This window comes from Urtica dioica, chromosome 10, assembly GCF_054948205.1.
Source record: "Urtica dioica subsp. dioica isolate 48M chromosome 10, U.dioica_male_clone48M_v1_H2, whole genome shotgun sequence".
Lineage (NCBI taxonomy): Eukaryota > Viridiplantae > Streptophyta > Magnoliopsida > Rosales > Urticaceae > Urtica > Urtica dioica.
The window spans coordinates 15,090,270-15,104,884 of NC_142765.1; the positions used below are offsets into that span (position 1 = coordinate 15,090,270).

The following is a 14,615-nucleotide window of genomic DNA, read 5'->3' on the forward strand; positions in this document are numbered from 1 at the left end:
AGTGGCCAAGGCTTGTTCTTCGGAAGGTTCAGCCACGTCAGACAAAAGAGATTCTTCCCAACGATGATGGAATCGAATCTCTCCGATTAGAGTGACTTTGGAAATTGAAACAAGCATGCGGTTTTGCACGGTTGGTTTTTTGGGTGACTGAGAAGTCAATAAAATCATCCCCTTTTACTTCATGAAATAAGGATTGTTGTTGAATATGGCAAACAAATTGAGGGTCAACACAATATTTTGATCAAATAGCGACCAATTCCTCTGTAAACACACACATATACGTATAAAGAAAGAAAATATTGGTAGTTCATTCATGTAGGTTAAATGAAGACCCGACTTATTGTTTTCACTATTGGATTGTTGAAAATCTCGTCCAAAAATTCTTTGGAGTACAATCATATAGAATTCAACAATCTGACAAGGTCTAGAGTTGGACTAATTATGTGGTAAAAATATATATATCAGTATTTAGACCGGCTATAATTTAAGCAACTTAGGGCAGGTGTTTAGATGAATTTTTTATTTGGATGATTTGTATTATGTAGGATATTTTATATAGAAAATAAATTTTTTAAAATAGAACAAATCCATAAATCAAATACTTATTTTTGCTGTGAGAAAATAGACAACAAGAAATAGCCAGAAATCGTGAATTATTATAGAGAAATTGCCTAATTTGCCACCAATTTTATAACATTTTCTCATTTTCCACCAAAATACTAATTTTTCCCAAAATGTCACCATCTATATTAACAATGTTGACATCTAATAGTGAAGAGCAAACATAGATGTTAACATTGTTGACATAGATGGTGGCATTTTGGGAAAAATTAGCGTTTTGGTAGAAAATGGGAAAATATTATGAAATTGGTGGCAAATTAAGCAATTTCTAATTTTTATAACCATTTGGATTTAAAATCTTTTGGTATATTTTCTTAGAGAAATTCAACCTCCCTCGACACCTTCCTCTATGAGCCTTATATAAATTGGGAATAAGAAACCGTCGGGACATAAATGGAAGGTCTCTTCCTTTTCAATGTCTTTAATAAGTCATACCTCACATAATTCTCTTACATTCGAGAAGTAGTAAGTCATGCAATGAATTGGCATAAAATTCATTTATGTGTGTGACTAGTGAGAGACGCCATGAAGATGTTAGGGTTGTCGTTTGTTGACCCATTGAGCTTATTCGGCCTCGAAGTCAAGAGATATGTCCCCAACTCCCATATACATTAAACTTATTTTGAATGAGAGCGGCTTCGGAAATTTCTATCTCTAAAACTACTTGACTCATTAAAATTATTTATTTATTGACCGAGTTCATGATTATTATTGTTATTTTACAGTAGAGTTTAAGAGCTACTAATGATTCGATTTGCTGACATATATTGCGTAATTCAAAGAAAATTAAAGAGGATGATATAAATCATTATTTGTGTCAACAATTACATGTGATGTTTTTTTAAACATGATTTTTACAATCATATTTTCTTGAAGGAATCAATTACATTAAACATTTAAGTATAAACTACCAAGAATAGCCTTTCAACTTTAATACTGAACATTTTTATGTGCTCTGTATGGATTACACTACCGCCTTTCCGAATGAGGTCATCTAAGTCATAGGAGGTTTTGTCATCTAGAGAGACTAGGTCATACTTCACATAAAACTCTTAATGAGACTTTAATTAGTGAATGAAAAGCTATGGTCATGTACTCATGTTGCCCAAAGGTTTTACTAAAAAAAAAATACAATTCATCATAATTCTGTTATTAAAATGCTACATTTTATTTATTTATTGAGCATTTAATTTTATTTGAGGATGGGGCAAAGAAATAGACAAAAGAGAATTCCTCATGCAAAAGTTGAAAGACGTTCAAATTTGACCTACTAGATCCTTTGACAACCATCAATGCATATATAGTTCAATAATTCGAATAGTCAACTTTGTGATGAGGTTGCTTAACTGTGTTTGAGAATCCCTAAAAATAAAAAATAAAAAACTGTTTTTGAGAAGCCAGTCAGAGAGACTTGTTGGGTTGGGTTGGGTTGGTCAAAGAGACTTGTTGGGATGGGTTAGTCAAAGAGACTTCTTGGGTTGGGCCACATGATCTACCTAAATGCTTAGGGATAGAGAAATGTGGCACTTTTCTCAGCCCATCGTGAAGTAAATAGAATGAAAAATTACGAAAACACAGATATAAAATATACAAATTCTAAATAGACCGGCCTCTCAAGAATTTTAAATTGTCAATTTTGATTCAAATTTTGGAAAATAATTCCCTAGATGGTTCTTCGGCTTAATTGGTGATTATTTTACATTAATTAAATGCTACTTTACCCAAAGTCTTAGAAGCATGCTCCAAGAAGCTTAAAACTAATCGCGACAAAGATTTAGATGAAAGAAAAATGTAAATTTGGGTAAAGTAGCATTTAATTAATGTAAGATAATTACCCACATTTTCTTCATTGGTGATGTTGCCTTAACTACCCGGAGATTCTTCAGAGTCATCCTTCATCGTATCATACGAACAGAGAAATGACCATTTCACTCTTCTTTGCTTCTTGGTTCAAAGTCCATGTGATGCGTTATGTTTGTGTTGTGGGAGTTGAAGAGTAGATGCTAGCGTCTCCATGAATCCATGAAGGAATGAAAATAAACAACAATGCTCTTTTAAACCTTCTCAACGCCCACATTTGCTAGCTTTGATGTAGCATGGAAGATATTGATCCTTGTCTATCAACTTGGCTTGTTGGAAACCTCATTGGTGTGGATTGAAATGGAAAATTAACGAAATTGTTCAACGTGCCCAAGAGGTTGCTTGTGGTATCATTCGCGATGCTAATAATCACTATATTGCTAGCTATGTTGGTCTCATTAACGTGAACTCTTCCCTTGAATCTGCAGTAGAAAGTATTATTTGAAAAATTCCGCTATTTTCTCGTTGGTTAAAAGATATTAAGATCACTCACTGAGTGTGACTCTAAAATCATGGTTGTAACGCTTAATAGTAACGCTTGTTCTCCTTGGACTTTTGCTTCTTATTGACACTTTGCTATGGATATTTTGAAAGATATCGAAATCGTCCATATTTTTTGCGAGGTTAATATGTCAACGGATCTTCTAAATAAGATGGATCACTCGCTCAATTACAAGTCCTTGAAACTATATGTGTAGATCTGCCCTATGTGAAATTTATTAATAAATATTTTGCAATATCCGTTCGGGTAAAAAAAAAACCTAAGTATTCCTAAAACTAAATTGATAAAAAAAAAATTATTCATGTTTTAAAGTTTAATCTCGATACTATATATAACTGTTTCAAATCAAATATAATAGTCAATCACGGCAATATGTTCTTTAGAAAGAAAAAAAAAAACAAAAATCAAACCACAAAATCTATATAAAAAAAGGAATTAACACTTCGTTTGACAATTAAAGGAGAAAGCTGATAAAAATAATAATAATAAAAGGTAAGAAGGAAATAACTTATTATACTTTTCTTTTGTGCTGTGGAGTGAAGGAAATGTATTCCTCTTTAAAGTCAAAACGAAATGGTCTATGTCATAAATGAAATGTTCTCAAAGTCAACTAGATGACAAGATTGTACAGCCCAAATATCTCTCACCAAAATCAAACATTTATCCAAAAGAAAAACCAAAGCCGAACACATATTTTTGCTTCTTTATAAACAAGCCCAAAGTGTTTTTTTTTTTAAGATAAGTACCTGAATTAGACAGGTATTATTATTATAAGAATTAATTCTTTTTTTACCCCCCCTGGACTCGTACCTCGATTTCATTTCAACCCCTGGACTCGGAATTGTTGCAGAACTAATCTCAGAACTTAGACTCGTGTTACAACTTGTCACTTCCGTCAGTATTTGGACGTTAAATTTAACTTTTTGATGACGTGGTAAAATTTTAAATGATATAATATTATTTTCAATTATTTTAAATATTTTTAATATTTAAACAGATTAAATTATTAAATATTTTTTTATTATCTCTCATCTCTCTCTCTTTCTTTTCTTCTTCCTCTCCTGGTTCTCCCCCACGCGCACACCTGAAACATCTTCTCGACTCAGGACCACGCCGCCGCGGCGATCGCCCGAGACTCCGCCGCCGTGTTCGCCTGGAAGGGAGAGACTCTCCAGGAGTACTGGTGGTGCACAGAGAGGGCTTTGGACTGGGGTCCCGGCGGCGGACCAGATCTGATCGTCGACGACGGAGGCGACGCCACGCTGCTCATCCACAAGGGAGTCAAGGCCGAGGAGGTCTTCGAGGCCACCGGAGTCCTTCCGGATCCGAGCTCCACCGACAACCCTGAGTTTCACATCGTTCTCACCATTATTCGCGACGGACTCGCCACCGACCCGCACAGGTACATGAAGATGAAGCAACGCCTCGTCGGAGTCTCGGAGGAGACTACCACCGGTGTCAAGAGGCTTTACCAGATGGAGCTCACCGGATCTCTTCTCTTCCCCGCCATTAACGTCAACGACTCCGTCACCAAGAGCAAGGTCAGAAATGAACCAGATATGAGTTTCCCCGCCGGATCTCTTCAGCGACGAAACCACCATCGCAAACTGCTCTTCTGTCTTCAGAGTTTCAATGATCTTTTGTACAGCTCGAGTCCTGCGGTCCAAACAATTTTTAGACAAGAAGAATGGGTTTATGGGGCGAGAGAGAGAAACAAACCCGTGCATGTCACACGAGACTCTGACGAGTTCACCGCGGCTTCTGGTGACCAGATGGAGTATACTCATGAGGAAGATGTTGCAGGTGTGCGTGTGGGGGAGAACCAGGAGAGGAAGAAGAAAAGAAAGAGAGAGAGAGAGGAGAGATAATAAAAAAAATATTTAATTATTTAATCTGTTTAAATATTAAAAGTATTTAAAATAATAGAAAATAATATTATATCATTTAAAATATTGTCACGTCTTAAAGGTGTGGGGTTCCATCTAAAACCAAGCTTGGTAATTAGAGGAGTAACCCAGTAGCCTTATAAAGAGCCCATGATCGTAATACCCAGTCGATGTGAGACTATCCTTGATACACCCCCTCACGCGCACAGGCAACAGGCACACATTGACACAGACACTGGAAGCGTGAAGTATAGGCCCGATCAGGTAGCCCACAATCGAGAATGGGCCCCGCTCTGATACCATCTTAAAGGTGTGGGGTTCCATTTAAAACCAAGCTTGACAATTAGAGGAGTAACCCACAAGCCTTATAAAGAGCCCACGATCGTAATACCCAGTCGATGTGAGACTATCCTTGATATCACGTCATCAAAAAATTAAATTTAACGTCCAAATACTGACGGAAGTGGCAAGTTGTAACACGTGTCTAAGTTTTGAGATTAGTTCTGCAACAATTCCGAGTCCATGGGTGAAATGAAATCGAGGTACGAGTCCAGGGGGTAAAAAATGAATTAATCCCTATTATAAATAACAAAAAAAGAAACATATCAACCCAAATTTTTTTTGCTCAACAAATATAAACCCAATTCAAGATCACATGTCACAAGTCAAAACCACTGAAGAAATCCACTGCATATTAGTATTTACGATTCGCTTCAAAGCGTATTTTTTTTTTTTATTAAGCACGTACGTACATGATATTACACAGCCCAACCGTCTCTTTCTCAAAATGTATTTTTTAATTCCTTGTTGAACAAATAAATTAATTGAAAGATCCGTGAAGATGTTCCCACCTAATCATATGGCTGCCTTGAGACCCAATTTAATACAAATATAATTATAAAATTAAACAAAAATTCAATTTCCAGTTGTATTGTATTTCATTTTCATCAACCATGTTATCATCAAAATCCAAAACCGGGTAACAATCTTTGACCAGTCAAAATCATGGCTTCTCTCCGATCACCGGAATCCGAAACCCTAACCCTAAGACCACTGTCTCTCTTCCTTCTCGCGATCCTTTCTCTCCTCGCCGGAGCTCCGTCGTCCACGGCGCTGAACTTTCTCCTCAACCCCTTCGATCCGAACTCCAACGGCACCGCCATAACTCTCATCAACGACGCAAGCTTCGAAAACTCCGTCGTGCTCCTCGTAAACGACTCCAACCAATTCTCCGTCGGCCGAGCAATTTACCCGAACAGAATTCCCGTTCTCCGGCGCCGGAGTAACAATTCCACCGCCGCATCGGCGATTTCGTTCTCGACCTCGTTCGTGTTCTCGATCTTGCCGGAGATCGCCACGAGCCCCGGATTCGGCCTCTGCTTCTTCCTCTCCAACTCGTCTTCCCTGCCGCCGGGAACTCTCGCCGGCCAATACTTCGGCCTCTTCTCAAACGCCACCACGCCGTCGGTCTCGCCGCTCGTCGCAGTCGAATTCGACACCGGAAGAAACACCGACTTCAACGACATCGACGGCAATCACATCGGTGTTAACCTAAACAACCTCGAGTCCGTCAACTCCAGCACCGCCGGGTACTTCAACGCCTCCGGCGGCTTCGTCCCCGTCGCGATGCGCGACGGAGGCAACGTTAGGGCTTGGATCGACTTTGACGGAGTAAGCTTCTCCTTCACCGTCACCGTCGCTCCGGCTGGTCTTCCGCGGCCGAGAATCCCGACTCTGAGCTACTCGAGCCCTATGATCGCCGACTATCTATCCGAGGAGATGTTCATCGGATTCTCGGCGTCGAAGACTGAGTGGGTCGAGGTTCGGAGAATCCTCGCTTGGAGCTTCAGCGATTCAGGTCCTGCCAGGGAGATCAATACCACAGGTCTTCCGGTTTTTCGAAACCCTAGCCCGTCCTCTCTCCCTCCCGCCGCGATTGCCGGAATCTCCGCCGCCGCGGCGGTGATTTTTCTCGCTGCTGCTTCGTTTCTTGCCTTCTGGCTTCTCTGGCGCCGGCGGAGGAAGGAAGAGAGAGAAGAGGGAGAGATCGAGGAGTGGGAGATGGAATATTGGCCGCATCGGTATGAGTACGAGGAACTCAGTAAGGCTACTAATGGATTTTCCGACGAGAATCTCATCGGCACCGGCGGGTTCGGGAAGGTGTACAGGTAATATAGGGGTGACTCTAAATCAATATATTACTCGTATTTTATTCTTTGCCGTTTATTCCATGATTAGTTTTATTTTTCATTCACACCGGAATACCCTGTTTTACTAGCAAACAAGTCTTACAAAATTTTAATTATAGGATCTACAAGAAATGAACCCCTCTTCCCAAAGGTGATAACTCAATATATGAGCCAGCTAAGGATAAGGGTGAAAATTAAAATTTGTACAATAAATTTTTTTATTTTATTTTATTTTTAGCTATTATTTTTTCATATATGCCTCGTGAATAATTTATTTTCTTACACACTCCGTATAAAAATTTAGAATATTCGTTTAGCAATCAAATTCGCCCCGCGTAACTGTAAGTACTCGCTCCGCCACCGATTACTACCACTGAATAATTTATTTTTAAGAGTATGATTGTAATAAAATTTAGATGCTGACTGTGTATTCTGGGTCGGGCACAGGGCCGGGGACGCGGCGGTGAAATGCGTGAGCCACGAGTCGAAGCAAGGGCTCCGAGAATTCATGGCGGAGATCTCGTCCATGGGCCGGCTCCAACACAAAAGCCTAGTCCCGATGCGAGGCTGGTGCAACCACTCGGGCCTCCTCATGCTCGTCTACGACTACATGCCCAACGGCAGCCTCAGCCAACTGATCTTCAAGCGCTCCGCCGCACCCCCACCGCCGATGCCGTGGCGGCTCCGGCGCCGAGCCCTCTCCGACGTGGCCGAAGCCCTCGCGTACCTCCACGGGGGCTACGACCAAGTCGTGATCCACCGCGACGTCAAGTCCAGCAACATCTTGCTGGACTCCGACATGCGGGCCCGGCTCGGGGACTTCGGTCTGGCCAAGCTGTACGGCCACGGCGAAGCCCCCGGGACGACTCGCGTGGTGGGGACGCTGGGGTACATGGCCCCCGAGCTCGCGAGCTCCGCGGCGCCCACCGCGGCCAGCGACGTGTACAGCTTCGGGGTGGTGGCGCTCGAGGTGGCCTGCGGGAGGCGGCCCATCGAGATGGACGCGCCCGAGGACGAGGCCGTGCTCGTCGACTGGGTCAGGGATCTGTACGTCGCGGGACGGGTCAGGGACGCGATCGACCCGAGGCTCGAGGGGGATGGTTCTGGCGGTGGGCCCGAGGAGGTCGAGGTGGTGCTCAAGTTGGGGCTGGCTTGTTGTCATCCGGACCCGCTTCGCCGGCCGACGATGACGGAGGTTTTGGCCGTTTTGTTGGGGGAAGGGGTCGCCGCCGCTCCCGGTGATGTTTTGTCCGCCTTGGCTGCCGGAGAGACCGGGCAATCCGCGGCGGCCATTGGTTGATGAAAGGAAGAGTTAAATTATATTATACATAGAATTATTTGTGTGTGTGTATTGTATATAGTTTATTTGAGTTAGGTGCCTAAAGTTTTCTCACATGATATACTATTTTTCTATCAATGCTTGAATGCAACGGCATTTGTTATGAGATGGGGTTATTTATTTATTTATATCAATTAGGAGGTGATAAAGTTATGATTAGATTCTTCCTTGGAGATGAGTTCATTTTAGAATTCAAGCTGGTGTGGACTGTGGAGCCAATTGCAAATACATGGTGTTGATTGGTGGAATGGATATCAGATGATTATGATTATGATTTACAAGGTACGACGAACAAGTTGGTACCACATGCTTCAATTATAGCTGTTATCCCTTTTTCCATCTTATTTATGCCTGGGAATGTTGAGTCGCCAATCTCAGAATAGTATCAGTATTCAGTACTAGTACTACTTTTTGTTTTTTTTTCTTTGTTTTGTTTCTCCAAACAGTACTTGTACTGCATGATCTTATCCATTCAGTGGTGATCAGGCTATTTCCATAAATCGTCCGTTTCTATAGATCAAAGCTAAGAGAGTGGAAGCTGAAACTAGTCTTCTTCATCTTCTTCGCCTCGGAACTAATGTTGACGAAAGACCGAGAATTTCTCCGGCAAGACCGCGCCACCGACTCCTTCATCGCCTCTGGCCCGCAGACCAGCACTCCAATGTCGGACCCACTGGCCTCGCTTTCGAACTCCTCTAAGATATCTGATTAAAAAAAAAGTTATAAAAGGTAAGGCAAAAAAAAAAGCTCAAACTTCAATGAGAAAGAGTATAAGCCAAGAGTAAGTAAGAAGTACCTTGAAAGTTGGGCCTTCCTGTGAAATGCAGTTCATGCCTCTCTAAACCGAACCCCGATTCAACCGAACTTCCCTGTTGAGATTCGACCGAACTTCCCTGAGGAGAGGATCGTCTCTTGGATCTCCTCCGTCTCAGAATGACCGCGACCAAGGTCGCGACTGTCATAGCCGCGACGAATGAGCCTATGATCACGAGATCAACGACTGAAGAAGGAGTCTTCTCTTTCGCTTCTTTCATTGACTTCCCGTTCAAGCTCGGCGCGAACACGTGGTTAAAGCAGATGAGAAAGGAGAGGACTGAGACCGAGGAAAGCCCGGCCAAGAAAGCCATGGAGCCGAAAGATTCGGGGCCATCTATCGTGCGAATCGAACTGTCTTCGGCTCTGAATCGTACGGTCTCGACGTGGGTGAATTTGTTTAGTAGCTCTCTCAGCGTCGTACCAGATCTAATCTCTTGAGTCACGTAGACTCTCAGCTTGAGATCGAATCGCTCGGACGGTTGGTGAGAGAGAAGGTGCGAGATTGAGCTCAGTAAGCAGATATCTTGGGACTTTTTCACAACATAAATGAGTTCGATTCTTGGGTTTTTCGGGGAAGAAGCGAGTTCTTGAACGATGCTAAGAAACGGGGTTACTCCGACTCCTCCAGCGATAAGAATCAAATTGTCATATCTGCCAAAAAAAAGTACTTAGAAAAAAATATGACAAAAGAGTACTAAAGAAAAAAAAAAAAAAAAAAAAAGAGGGGAAGTAAATGTTGATATTAGTACCCGAGAAAGTTTGTTGAGGCGGGTCCGTAAGGACCTTCGACTGCGATTGCTATGGCGTTTGTGGTATCGGAACCCGATTTGAGCTCGGCGTTTATCATCTCGAAGAGAGAGTTTGTCCACGAGCCTTGACACTTGACGATCACAGACATTGTGTGTTCATCAACGCTTGAGATTGAAGTAATGCTGAAAGAGTGCCATTGAAGCTTTGATATCCTCGGTATCTTCACAAACACCATGCTCGTTGGCCTGTACTTCAACTCTGCAAATTCAATTGTGTGTCTATTAAGCTCATTTGATCATATTGGGCTCTGGTACCAAGCTAAGTATCATAACAGACAGTGATACGAGTGACTCGTGATCTTATAAATCCTATTAGCTACCCAATTTCAATGTTCAGTAACCTAAGTTCTCGCCTCGGGCTATTTAGACCGAAAGCTCGTATCATGTCCTCATAAACCTTGTTAGAGAAACTCACCCGGATCTTTAGGCAAAACGAGTTCAATAGCTTTGCAAGGAAAGATCTTGGCCGAGAGAACGTGCGTTCCGGGTCTAGACTGTACAATCCGGAGCAGCTTGTCGAGTCCGAAGAGGAAAATCCCGCCGAAAACCGAGTAGAAGTGCCTATCCCCGGCGTGGAACAAGAACAACACAAGGAAGACTACATAGAGATGGTGTGTGTAGTAGAAGATCTCGAATTTCCTTCTTCTTATCTGAGGAAGAGATGTGATCCAAATCACTAGCCCCGTAACTAGACCCATCTCCCCGGCCAAGTATATTCGACCTTTTGGCTGCCATTTCCAAATCTGCCCCCATAAGAAAAAAAAAATTATCGGCATATGAGAAAAATCCTAAGCGAAAATTGGGTAACCATAAAAGTTCCGTAAGTATCAGATATTTTGCACCAAACCTTCATTGTTCTTAGAAGCAGGAAAAATGCTAAAAATAAGCTGTAATTATTAAACTACCTCGTCGCGAATGTGATGGCTGACACCCCAAATGAACAGTGTACTCAAGCCATGAATAGTGGAAAAGCAAATCATGGCTGTCCCAAGCCAGACATGATATCTCACAGAGGCTTCGAATCGGACTCCTATCAGATTAAAAACCGAAAGCCCTCTCAAGATTGGCAGAAGAAGCAGAGCCAGGCAAGCCTCCGATAGAAGCCCGAACCGAGTCGCCACTCTCAGATACTTCAATTGCCACCTGATTTTGTAACAAAGCTTCAACCATTATTCTACTCTCTTTCTCTTTTTTTTTTCTCAAGACTTGAAGCATTTCTATTTCGATTACTTGTTACTCACGTTTCTAGGCTGAGTGTTTTTATCGGGACCAGCTTCTTGAAATCGTTGGTGATTCGGGTGTAGTAAGTCCACGCCAAGAAGACAGCGAAAAGGGAAAGTGAAAGGATTTCCATTGCAGACAAAGTCCCCACAAGTGTGTTCACAATCACTGGATTTGACAGACAAGGAATCGCTTTCCTAATAATTCAACAGAAAGCTTGTTAATAACTTACAGGACAAGCTATTCAGAACAACGGCCATATTGATATGATATTTATTTACCTTATTTTTGGCTTCTTCAGCTTCAGACTCGTGTATATTGATCCAAGTATAGCCACAGAAATAACAGGGAATGTAAACACAAGAAAGTCCAGACCTGCAAAAAAAGTAAAAATTAAATTTTTTTTAAAGGTAAGAAATTATTTATGGGTTTGTGATTTTACCATAATACCCCAAGAAGCTAGGTCTAAGAACATCTTCTGCTTCTTTCCATTTCCTTGTCCACATCCGTGTAGGCTTGAGAACCCAGAGAAAAACCCAACCAGAACATAGTAAAATCAGAACTATTTTTAGAACACTCAGAATAATAGTTTGTGCCATCTCTCTCTCTCTCTAAACTTAACCTAGAGGTTAGATAGAGAAAGTCTTAATTTTTTTTTCTAATGCTGTTTTTTGAATTCCTTTTTTGCATGTGAAAGGTCTCTATTTAAAAAGATTTTCTTATTCAAAGTTCATATAAAGTTGACACTACAAAGGCCACTTTTTAATTTAGTCCCACCTTATATTCTTCACAAGTGCCTATCTATTTTTCAACCCCGTTTCCACATGGCCGGCTTGGATATCAGACTATTAAAGTGCGTTCTGCCAAATAAAGATTGTAATTTTGTGCTATAGAATATTAATTGAATATGTAAATTATTGGCTCCTTAAACATCATCAAACTTTGAATATTGTTTAGGAGCTAATTTTAGTTCATTTAAGTTTGTATAAGTTCGTACATATATTTTGTTATTGGCTTTATTTGATTGTGCAGTCAAGATTTTAGTATTTTACACACATGACTATTTATTATAATTCAAATTAGTAATAATATATATATATATATATATATATATATATATATATATATATATATATATATACCTTAAAACACGTTAATTAACATAAAGAAAAAATAGACTATCCGCTTCTCATCCAAACAATCAGTTCGTAAGCAGACGGAAGGAAGGAATTCCGTGTCATCCTCGTGCCTAACGGAAATTTCCGCATGCCGATAAGGCGGAAATGGCAGAGGACATTCTGATATGTGTCGTAAGTGGAAGAGGAAGTGTCGGAAGACACAGTGCCGATAGTAGCCGTTGCAAATTTGTGAACGTTGGGTCTGAAGAGAGAAAATGAACGTTAAAAAAATATTACAGTTTTTTACACTTTCATCCCTATTTCATTTTACACTATAAATACACTTCATTTTTCTTCAATTTTCACAACTCACACTCTCAACCTTCGCAATGCTCTCTACAATCTACATTCCTCTCTACAAACTTTTGATATATTTTACATACTTAAGTTTATATTATATAAATTTTTATAATAAGTTTAATTTATAATATATAGTTAAATTTCTAAAATTATAGTTTTGAATTTAAAGTTTTATAGTTATTATCTTAACAAATTGTTTTTACTCTATATTGTAAAAAAAAATCTAAAATTAAAGTTTTATATTTATTATCTATAAAAATATTTATATTATATAGTTTTGATTGATATTTGTATACTATATAGTTATTTTCTATACAAATATTTATATTATATAGTTTTGATTTGTTTTTTGAAAATGTCTGGCTATCCTTAAACAGTTTCTTATACGACGTCTTCTGAAACCCCGATAAAATAAATTTCATACACTTAATATTTGTGATTGTTGATCGATCCAAAAATCGACATCAACAGTCATCATCTCACAGTGGTTCTCATCGAGGTTCCCGTGAATCGGATCGAAGAAGAAAATCCACAACCTCAACAACCGAAGAAGAAAAGAAAATCACGTTCCGAAATGTGAAAATACTTTCAGGAGATCCACGATGATGAAGGAAAGAAGGGTCTATGTAGCAAATGCGGGAAGCTCATTAAAGCCGACTCTTCCTCTCATGGTACTTCCTCGTTGCGCCAACACTACAAGATATGCATCAAGGCCGGATCTTCTTCATATTAGGTAAGTACCCACGATCCCGTTGAATTTAGAAAAGAACTGTTAAATACATAGTTTTTACTGACCAATCATTTTCTCACGTAGAAAGCGAAGACTTTGGTAGATTTGTGCATTATCTAGCTCTTGGTATTAATATTGTTAAAAGAAAAATTCTTCGAAAAGAAATTTTGAATTGTTTTTAAGGAAAAAAGACACACTTAGAGCCTGGTTCATGTCTACTCGGTTTAACGTAGCACTCACTTCTGATATATGGTCGGAGAATGCCAAAATGGACTACATGTCTATTGTAGTTCATAACATCGACGAGGCTTGGAATCTAAACAAGAGGATCATAGCCTTTAAAAGAATAGATGGTAGTCATACAGCAGATGAGTCATACTAGGTATCCTTCTAGATATAATAGAAGAGTGGAACTTTCGTGAGAGAATCATCTCAATAACTCTAGATAATTCCACCAACAACGACGTCATGGTGAGAGCTTTACGCCTTAAGATACCCAATCAAGAGTTTCTTTTACACCAAAAGTGTGCTACCCATATCATAAACCTCATAGTGAAAGCCGAGTTTAGGCATTTCGACGATTGTATCAGTAAGATTAGAGAAGTCATAGCTTGGATAAACTATTCAAACCAGAGGGTTAACGACCTCAAGAGGTGTTTTTTATTTAACAGTCTTGACAAGAGGCAATTCCACACCGATAATAGGATTAGGTGGAACTCAACATTTTTTAATGTTGAATTTCTTCTTGGCCGATAGATATGTAGAGGTTACACGTGAACAGAAACGGAGGCCATGACATAACCGAAGTAGACATCACAATAGATAAGTGCTTTACTCATTTTCTTCACGATTTTTACGATGAAACATGTACATTGTCCGCCATTTACACACCCACATCATATTTAACGATACATAGTGTTACAAAAATTGCCGAACATCTTCACGATGAAACTTGCTGGCACGGTGGTGGCAACGTGAAAATATGTTTCCGATCTTATCCAAGATGGCCCGAGACGTACATATTCGATCTCGGTTTCAACGGTGTCGCAACATTGGCGATCGAATGCAAAGTTTGAAACCTGAAATGATCGAGGCACTCACCGTTTACAAAGATTGGTGTCATCACGAACAACGCTCTCAACAAACATTTGTGAACATTGATCT

The 14,615-nt window shown here is 40.2% G+C and overlaps 2 protein-coding genes and 1 pseudogene across 2 annotated transcripts; 2 read left to right on the forward strand and 1 right to left on the reverse strand.

Moving 5' to 3' along the window:
- The first annotated feature begins 4,071 nt into the window (after positions 1-4,071).
- LOC149383493 (adenosylhomocysteinase pseudogene) lies at positions 4,072-4,569 on the forward strand (annotated as a pseudogene).
- A 1,175-nt stretch (positions 4,570-5,744) lies between these two features.
- LOC149383494 (Concanavalin A-like lectin protein kinase family protein) lies at positions 5,745-8,525 on the forward strand. The gene is made up of 2 exons (XM_089628547.1): positions 5,745-7,037; positions 7,506-8,525. The coding sequence occupies exons 1-2, from the start codon at positions 5,875-5,877 to the stop codon at positions 8,356-8,358; spliced, it is 2,016 nt and encodes a 671-aa protein (XP_089484673.1). The 5' UTR covers positions 5,745-5,874; the 3' UTR covers positions 8,359-8,525.
- A 168-nt stretch (positions 8,526-8,693) lies between these two features.
- FRO8 (ferric reduction oxidase 8) lies at positions 8,694-11,937 on the reverse strand. Its single transcript, XM_089628546.1, has 8 exons — positions 11,686-11,937; positions 11,525-11,618; positions 11,264-11,440; positions 10,928-11,165; positions 10,438-10,765; positions 9,963-10,221; positions 9,194-9,864; positions 8,694-9,101 (listed from the first exon to the last, which is right to left on the reverse strand). Exons 1-8 carry the CDS (start codon positions 11,840-11,842, stop codon positions 8,908-8,910), a joined length of 2,118 nt encoding a protein of 705 aa, XP_089484672.1. The 5' UTR covers positions 11,843-11,937; the 3' UTR covers positions 8,694-8,907.
- Positions 11,938-14,615: the final 2,678 nt, after the last annotated feature.

Bases quoted from the DNA above. Each gene is read 5' to 3' on its own strand.
- LOC149383494 (XM_089628547.1), top strand. From the start codon at position 5,875: ATGGCTTCTCTCCGATCACCGGAATCCGAAACCCTAACCCTAAGACCA. The intron at 7,038-7,505 runs GTAATATAGGGG...GGTCGGGCACAG, and splicing joins GGGTTCGGGAAGGTGTACAG to GGCCGGGGACGCGGCGGTGA.
- FRO8 (XM_089628546.1), bottom strand. From the start codon at position 11,842: ATGGCACAAACTATTATTCTGAGTGTTCTAAAAATAGTTCTGATTTTA. The intron at 11,441-11,524 runs GTAAATAAATAT...TTGAATTATTAG, and splicing joins CTGAAGAAGCCAAAAATAAG to GAAAGCGATTCCTTGTCTGT. The intron at 9,865-9,962 runs GTACTAATATCA...TTTTTTTGGCAG, and splicing joins GCCTCAACAAACTTTCTCGG to ATATGACAATTTGATTCTTA.